Raw genomic sequence first — 9412 nt, 5'->3', positions numbered from 1 at the left:
AGAGAGAGAGAGAGAGAGAGAGAGAGAAGGGGAGATTGAATCGTCTCGAGCCAGCTGGTGCACACCTCTTCTTCTTCTTCCTCCTTCTCCCCTTAATCCCTTTCCATCCTTACTCGCTCACGAAGAAGACGGCCGGGTCCTCCTCCTGGCCGTGACGTGCCGTATTGTGGACTTTTCTCAAACAGGACAAAAGGATTCCCTCGGTAAGGGGAGAACCCTCGCTCCCCAGCAACGTCCATCCAGAAGAGCACGTGTGCGCGCGCGCGTCTCGTCGGCCAGTTAAGAGAAAAATTACTCGGTGAAAGAGGAAAAGCTGGAGGGATACGGGGCAAGGTTCTGGTCTTAAACAGTAAACGGTAGCAAAAGACTATAAAAGGTCGGGTGGCTCTTGTGGGACCACTCGAAGTCGAGAGAGAGGAACAAGTGTTTTTTTCGGCCACCGAGTCAAATACTTTTACAAAACGAAGGGGGGAGCGGTGCACATTTTCCTTCAAGCTTGAGAAGAATTATTCCACCAATCCGTGATCGCTTGGAAAACACACAGCTACAAGTATGCACTTTCCACACTCAGATTAACAACCGTAGTAATTAACAAAACAGCTTGTTTTCTCTTCCTTCCTCTTCAACGTGCCAAGGATGTTTTTTCAGTCGCTCTTTGATCTTCCTTTTTGATTACACGGTCCAATGAGCTGTGTTTACGCTTTGCACGTAAACACTGTGAAGTAGCCGACGAGCCGGATTGTTATAGGGAAAAAATGGCCGCCGCTGGGGGAACTCTCTTGATAAAAGCGGAAACTACTTTTCGGTTGAGATCGACGATCACATCGATTAACCTCTTATTCCTTTTTAGGAACGAATCGATGTCGCCTCTTATTTCTCCTCGTGTTCCTCCTAACCGGCCTCCTAACGTCTCATGCACGACGAACGAATAAAACTGGAAAGGAAAAATGGGAGAAAGGTGGAGGAGTGCTTGGAATATACGGATAATTGGTTCGAGACCGAGGACTAAGACGAAGACGACGACGATCCATTAAGGCGTGTTTTTCCAGTCGAAGGATAATATTTTGATTGTTCCACCCTATGCAAACACGAATATTCGAGCGGCAGCAATAACATCCCATTTGCAAACAACCCGGAACGCTTTTGGCCCAGCTTTTGCCGTCCTTTCCAAAAAAAAAAAAAACTTTTTTCAAACAATCTTGAAAAGATGAAATTTCCTTAATATCATCTTTCGTTCCCTTAATAATAAAAAAAAAATCTATGCAATTAGTGGAGGAAGAAAATAAAAAAGAATCCCATTTTCGAAATTTCATCCACTTTTTATCTCTCGAGATCTCGCGCTCGTTCGTCTCAAGTCGTATATATATAGAGAAAGAGAGGAAGATAAATTTCGTCTATGGAATGTTTTGAAGCGTTAACAAGTTCCTCTCTCCAAAAATCTTTCCTCTCTTGTGAGGGAAACAATTTCCTTTCGAAAAATATCGGTACATAGAGTCGACGCGACGTATTTCTTCAAAGAATTTTTTTTTAGAGAGAGGGCAAAAACGCGAATGGCCGATCGAAGCTGACAACGAACAGTTTAATTTGATCGGTTCGAAAACACTCCGCCGAGACAAGTTTATCCGATACAAATTTGGCGCGACTCGACTCCTTCCTTCCCCCTCCCTTTTTTCGAATCGAAGGAATACACGATACCCGTCTTCCACCTGGCTATACGATATATCGAATCGAATGGAATCGAGAGAATCGTTCGTTTTGAGGGCGGCATTCATAGGTAAACACACAATAGGTTAGGAATACACCTGTTTAATCCGCATATTTTTCGTCCAATCTGATTTTTCTTTTACTTTTTCTGTATACATTCAGCGAGTCACAGTTAGAAAAATCGTAACATATAAAAACACGTTTAATGATGAAAAGTGAAAAAAAGATGAGTGAATATATATATGTATATATTGTAAATGTACCTTTATATTTATAGTAATATAAAATAAAAAATATATAGATATTTCTATGTGAAAAATAAAATTGCGAAATATTTTATTTTTATTTTTTAAAAATTGTATAAGAATATACGTTTGATAAGAATTATTATAATGCATAAACAGTAAAATTACCATGTGAAACGTATTTTTATAAAACGATTTTGATTACGACTCGCTGTATATCGCTCAGTCTTGGTTTTCAAAAAATATTTTTATATTCTGCGTGAGCATTGATTGGTTGAAATTTGAGACGAAATAGAAGTACCGCGATAGATAAAGATAGAAGAAAAAGAAGATAAAAATATTGGACAAAGTACTCACTTCCGGCCGCTGTCGAGGAACCTGTCGAATTCGACGGACATTTTGCAGCAAAGGGCCCGCCTGTTGTGCGAAGACGAGCATTTCGTGTTGATCATATGACCGTCTGCAAGACAAATAGAGACACGTCAAGTTTTGTTGAAGAAAGAACAGTGGGCGATGTAATTAAATGTAATTAAATTGAAAGGTTGATAACCCTCCTTCTTGATGTAATCAGAGAGTAATTTTTCATTAATAATTCGATTCGACTCTTCAACGATGCTTTCGAAGATATATCTCTCGATGATCGCGATACGTTCCACCTTGCCTACAGATGCTCCCACGATACACGCGTGTATCAATTATATATAACAACAATACGCTACGATTAATCGTTCGAGTCGTTCTCGTAATTACACGGCCGCTTAATAATTGCGAACTGGAAAGATATAAATCGAAGAGAAGAGAATTTTGAATCCGGTTGGTCTTTATTCTTCTTTCGTTCCAAAGTATAAATTTTTCAAGAACGATCATTTTCTAAATTATTGAGTATAATTATAAAAAAATTAAAAACACGATATAATATCGACGAATGAAATAATTAACGAAATTATCATAAGATCGAACGAAGAGATTTTTAAGATTTTTCGAAATAATTCGACGCGACGATAAAATTTGAAAGAATATTCGAAAAAAATTCGACGAGATTTGGAAGAATTGGGAGCACGTATTCCCTTGCGGCGTAAACGCATCAGTCGGCCGCGTGGGTGGATAATGTCGGCCACCTTAGGATCCAAGGAGGAGGGATGAGCACGCGAGCCCTCGGGCACCGTCCGACATTTGACCTCACCACGCGCTCTGCACCGGTTTGCACCTCCACCACGGCTCCTTTCTCTACTACCTGGCTCGCGTAATCCACTCTTTCTCGTTCTAACGCCAAGATTACCGCCATATTGCTCAATATTGTTCAAAACTGGTTTTCACTACTCCAAATATTTATTATTTCTTTTCGTATTTTCGTATATTTATCTTATAACGTACGGATAAGAATAAAGAATTGGTCACAGGACATTCCGTAAAATAAAATCTCGTTCACGTCATTCATTCATTGGAATAACGCGTTAATCTTACCAATCGATTGAAAAAATTACACATATCAAATATCGTTTTCGAAATATCGAAAGTATAAATTTCGATATATATCGATAAAATTTAGTTAATTAATATGTAAAAAAATTTATCAGATGAAAGAGGAAATTTCAATTTCTTGAAAATATTTTTAAATCGAAGAACGAAAAAATTTCTTAAAAAATTCTTCGTATTGACCCACCAAATTCCAGTATACGATTCCTTTCACGAGCAGGTTTCAGAAAAAAATTCCAATGAAATACCATTTCTACGACCCCGTCGAATCCAGCAGGTGGTTGATCGACGAACAACGTCAACCCTTGAATCAGTTCTTGATCCCATACTGATTCGATTACAAAAGTTAGGTTAGGTTCCGATTAATCGCACGATTTGACAGATGACGTGTTATTCATGATCCGTACAGATAAAATGCGAATCGATCGAGGACAGTGACGTGTTTCGACGCGAGCATTAACCAAAGGACGACGAGAAGTTTTGAAATGATCGACGATGGATCCTACAAGCTTCTATACGCTCATTCGTTCCGTGCTGGCAATTATCGCGTAAATGAGGCCAACCATTAAGTCTAGTAATTATCCGTGCCTCGTATTACAGCAGAAATAAACGCTTCTATTTCGTTCTTATTTCTTTATTTATTTCATAGCCCTATATTTTTAATTGTATAACCTTTGAAGCAAGATCATGAATACATTCATGATTCATAACCTATTTACAGATTACACGATTATAGTATACTGAGTGAATAAAAATTAAAATAGAGAATAATAAAAGAGAATTAATGAAGTCTGGAATTTAATCACTTCTTGAAAACACTATTATTATTATTATCATAATGAATAAATATTTTAATCACTAATTAATGAAAATGTTACGAAGCGTAGATCGATAACTATCTGATCTTCATTCTAATCTTTTTTCTCGGATAAATTGGATTCCAATTTTTACCGCATAATTCGTTTGAAAATGAAAAGTAAAATTACTCACTGGTCTGATTCTGGAAATACGGATCGTCTCGATCGGTGAAAAACCATGTCTGAAATCAAAAAGAAAACGAAGATTAAATCACGATTGGATAAAAGCTACTTCTACGTCGGTTACGAATCTAACGATCAACGTGTCGGTCACGTACGCAGGCGCCATTGTTTACTTCGACTAACACGCGCCGCGTACCGATCATAAATTTCGATTTCTTCCGTTCGTTCCACCTCGGATCGCTCCATCTACGTCCACCGAGCTCGATAAATCGTTGCCAAGGGTTTCATCCTTGACCGGCCGTTGGGAAATCAAAACTATACTTTCCCTTTCTTCTCTTACGCGAGTGAAACTGCACGAGATCTCGAAACTCTCAAAACTCGAATCTTTCGACATTAACAAATGATTACTGTTTTGATTTTTGCAACTTCTATTTCGAAGTTTTTAATGAACTTAACTAAATTTTAACTAAACATTCAATATAAATAATATTTCAATTTTTCGATTTCAATATATGTATATAATGATAAAAAAATAAAAATAAAATAAATAATAAAATAATTCAAGAAGATTTAAGATAAGAAATAAGGTTATGTTATAAAAATCTTATAAAACGATTTCGAATGATACGAATTGAGAGGAAAACACCTTAGAGTTAGGAAACTTTGGTAGGTTCATCAGTCTCATCTGGCCAAGTGAAGAATGACTCGGTTAAAGATCGGTGCAGCGCACGTGTTAAAGCAGTTGCCTATTTTTAGTTGGCGAGTTCCCTTCAGGAAGTGAACGCCAACGAAACGAGGGGTACGATAACTTACCAGACGTCACGAGTATTGTTTCGAGGATTTTCACGTGGCGAGATGGAGTTTCGAATCAAGGAAATAAAAGAATTCCGCCACTTATACGGATAAAATGACAAAAAATACGAGAAAAATGTCCGTACCGATGGGATAAACCATTTTAAAGAATAAGCACGAAAGCAAAATTTTCCAATTTCTTGCAATGTTTACTCGAAATTATATTTAATTTTATAAGAATAGACAGCATTCCTAACCTAGAAATGCAGAATCTAATTGGATTAGAATTATGACTATCGATATCGTTATAAATATCGATAATATCGATAATATCGATAATATTGATAATATCGATAAATATCAATAATTTTGATATATCGTTAATATATCGACTAAAAGTAAACTACAATATGTATTATACAATATATATAATATAATTTTTCAATAAAATTTTATTTATTTTACAATTTCCGAATTATGAATAATATTTTTACATGTTTTAATAGTAACATTGGATAAAAAAAATAAGAATTTTAATCATTTCTACATTTCCCTTAATATCGTCGATATATAAAACTATCAATAATATCAACAATATATCGATAATCGACAGTCACAACTTTAAATATGGGACACGTGTTTCGATAGTAATAATATTCTTAGAAAATTAAAAATAGAGAAAAATTTAATTGAGGAATTTATTTTTAGTGAAAGAAATAATTTGTTCATTTCGATCGACAATTAAAGATTTGCATATGAGAGTTAAATTATCCATGAGATGGTATCTTACAATAAGAATTGTCGCGACAAGACAGATGTCCTGTGTAACCTGCAATTAAATCGTGGTGGAGAGAGAGAAAGAGAGAAGAAATGAATGTTTACAGAAGAAAAAAAAGAAAAGAGGTGAGACGAATAAACCCCGAGTCAGCGTTTGCAGAAGGAACACGAATATCCGGCAAATAAGAGATAATCACACACCAGGGAAAAAGAGAGACGAGAGATGTGATGACGTCAGTGGCACCGGCGTCGTGTTACATCGACGTAATTACGTTAATCCACGTACGTATATCGCGGCTAAAACGGGCATCGTCGTTAAGCTTATTTCTTACACTGGGATCCCAATGTTTGGTTCTAGTTGCCACCATTTACAATTATGCGTAATAAGTGAGGTTAGGAATTAAAAAGTTTCAAGTTAATTTTAGTTAACTAGTGATATATGTTTGTATTCCAGTTTGTAATATATCGGTATACGTGATAATCTGATTTTATAAGTTATTATTTCAAAAGGTAAATTTTGAATATCGAAAATTTTGGGAAAATAAAATATAAGTATCAAATATCGAAATATTAATAATGAGTGTTTTCATTGCTCCAAATTTTATTTCTTTAAAAATTGCAATGAATCCAGAATCAATTTCAAAAACAGATTATCGAAAAAGAAAATAAAATGAGATTAATTTGAAAAATTCCATATACTTTAATCGTGTAAAATTATAGCAGTGCGCTTAATAAGCATTTCCAGATAAATAAAAATCGTAATTGATCAATTATCCGGGAACGATTCAGGGGCGAAACGGTTATTGTAAATTGTAGAGTTACAATATGAAGCGAGTCACTGAAACTAATGACAAGAGAGAGCTTTGACATCCAATTGATCGATATTACCGATAGAAATTCCTTTCTTCTTAATAAAATCTTTCAATGAGATGTTAACTGCGGGCCAATTGAATACGATGACTGTCGAATCGCAACGTATTAATTTCATTCGGTTACAAGGTGCATCACGAGCAATTTGTCGGAACTGAAAATATCTACTTAATCTTGCTGCGATGATGAATATAAGAAATACATATGTACTGAAGTACGAATATATAGATATATATGTTTTATCTATCTAAATTATTTAAATTTCTATCATTTTAGATAGATCTATGCTATCGATCTTGATTTGATAATCGATAATTAATTTAATTGTGATTATTCATTATAGAAATATAATATGTTATTACAAAATATAATTCGATAAAATTTTCTTAACCTCAAATTTAATAAAACCTCAAATTAAAACAAATTAAAACCTACTTCAAACAAGATTCCCAATGGAATAAGATAGTAGATAAATATTATAGTGCTATAAAAACACAAGTACTCTGAAATAGACTTTTATATCCTTGAATAATTCTCTACGAATCCTGAGAATCTCGATTGTTATCCAGTCCTCTAACTTTTCTTGATTACTAGTTCCAAGAAGTGTCGTCGGTAGCGTTGGGAGCAGAGGGATGAGTAGAAAGGAGAGTACAATGCATGCAATTAGTCGTGGCATGATAATATCGCGAAAGTTGAGTTTGTAAACCTTTCGTTCCTACCGACATGCTATCTACAATTTTCGAGCTAATGGGAAGAAGAAAGAGAAAAATATACAAATAAAATAAAGAAATAAAATCTCATTTTCACGACTGTTCATTAAGTTGAAAATCTCTGTTCGATTTAATAAATTAGATATAAATTTCCATTTATTTCTTTCCATTTCAAATTAATGCAAAATATAATTTTAAATCTAATTATTCGAAAAATAAATAAAGGAATTGCATGTTTAATAACATTAGTTATAAATATATATAAATATAGATATAAACATAAATATCAAATTTACTATATATAATAAATTTCTATTTTACTTACCTGATCCTTAGCGAATTGAAACCACGTGCTGATAATAGCCGGCAGACGAGAATGATGATAATGCTTAGTGGTCTTTACACTGATGAACACATCGTCGAGATTTGTGGTGAATGGTGCCATCGTCGCAGTCGCGATTGCAGGTGTTACCGATGATTCCTCTCTGATCATTCTTCTTGAAGATGGCACTTCTACTAGTACATTTCTGCTATTTACTTCAACTGTCATCTCGTCGATCCACTAAACATGTAAATGTAATACATATACAAGGTCAAACTTTCTCGTAACATTTATAAACATGATGCATATAGAATAACAATTCGAATATTTAAAAAAAAAAAACGAAGAACATGTACAAATTATAAAACGAATTGATGAAGCATTTATCTTCTGTTGTTCGTTTTATAGCGTTTTATAGATATTCGATTTATATAACTATCGAATGACATTTTAATAATGAATATATAATTTTTACGAATTTCTAAAATGACGAATTACGAATGCTCTTTATCACAGATGTTAATTGAATGTTTTACTATGCAATTCAAATAATGCTGTAAATTTCTTAAAACACTTACCTGACGAGGTACAATAGCTTGATAAAGAAGAATCGTAGCATAAGCAGTGGCAAGAACAAGTGCCAACGCTTGAAGACCTCGTCTAGTCGGTAGGCCACGGGGCATTTTAGCACTTCCGGTGCCGGTATATCCCGCGTCAATCACCGACAAACGAGTCTGTGGCCCACCGCCACCAAATTTCACCGACTGTCCTTCTTCTCCGTGATTTTCGCGTTTTTCTCGAATTCCAATAATTAACGATAACCATCCCACATCGTTCTCCTCCTTCTGGCTTGTTAAAAATACGCCAGTCATAACATATGATATATACCTGTCAGTTTCCGCGTCACTCTCGTATTACTTTTTTTAAATATCGACTAAAAATTTGTTCTCGTTAATCAAATTAAATATACTCGTAACTCGAAACAATCACATTTGCGCATGACAAGGAATCACGTGAATTATATCGATTCACTATGTCAATCACAAGATCGTTCTTCGAGTAATTTTATTACTTTTTAAATTAATCAAAAAATGTAATTGTAAAATTTCAATATATGATATTTTGTAACAAATTGCTAATAATATCACTAATGTCATTATTTCACTTCACTTAGTTCATAGTTTTATCAATTTCTTCTAAATCGATTAAAACATTAAAATCGATATATTGATTTAGAATTCTATATTTCAGTTCAACAATATTTTGTATCTTGAAACTTGTCTTCCGAATTTAATATTATAAAAAAATATTTCTATGAATCAATTAATCATGTGTTAAATTGTTTAATTTTTGTCAATATTAAAAAAAATATAATTAATATAAAATAATTAAATGCAATTTGTATATAGTAAAATAGCAATAAATATTTGACAACTAGTTGTCACACAAAAATGCTTTCGGAGTGATACAAAGAATCACGAGGCCAACACGTAACAAAACGTACTGTTGCGCGGCACGCGACAGGCCACCGACTGA

The 9412-nt window shown here is 34.3% G+C and overlaps 1 protein-coding gene across 1 annotated transcript in view; it reads right to left on the bottom strand.

The window, feature by feature from the left end:
* LOC102673211 (fringe glycosyltransferase-like) overlaps positions 1–9406 on the bottom strand; it is a 31023-nt gene extending 21617 nt beyond the window's left edge. Inside the window, exons 1-4 of the mRNA XM_031512348.1 lie at positions 8455–9406; positions 7880–8116; positions 4416–4464; positions 2298–2409 (exon numbers count right to left, since the gene is read on the bottom strand). Coding sequence (XP_031368208.1) covers positions 2303–2409; positions 4416–4464; positions 7880–8116; positions 8455–8748 — 687 coding nt within the window. The 5' untranslated portion in view covers positions 8749–9406 and the 3' untranslated portion in view covers positions 2298–2302. The remainder of the gene's footprint in view (positions 1–2297; positions 2410–4415; positions 4465–7879; positions 8117–8454) is intronic.
* Positions 9407–9412: the final 6 nt, after the last annotated feature.

The sequence above is a fragment of the Apis dorsata genome, unplaced genomic scaffold (genome assembly GCF_000469605.1).
Source record: "Apis dorsata unplaced genomic scaffold, Apis dorsata 1.3 scaffold_416, whole genome shotgun sequence".
In the NCBI taxonomy this organism is placed as follows: Eukaryota; Metazoa; Arthropoda; class Insecta; order Hymenoptera; family Apidae; genus Apis; species Apis dorsata.
The sequence above is the reverse complement of the archived record's forward strand: the minus strand, read 5'-3'. Positions and strand labels throughout refer to the sequence as shown.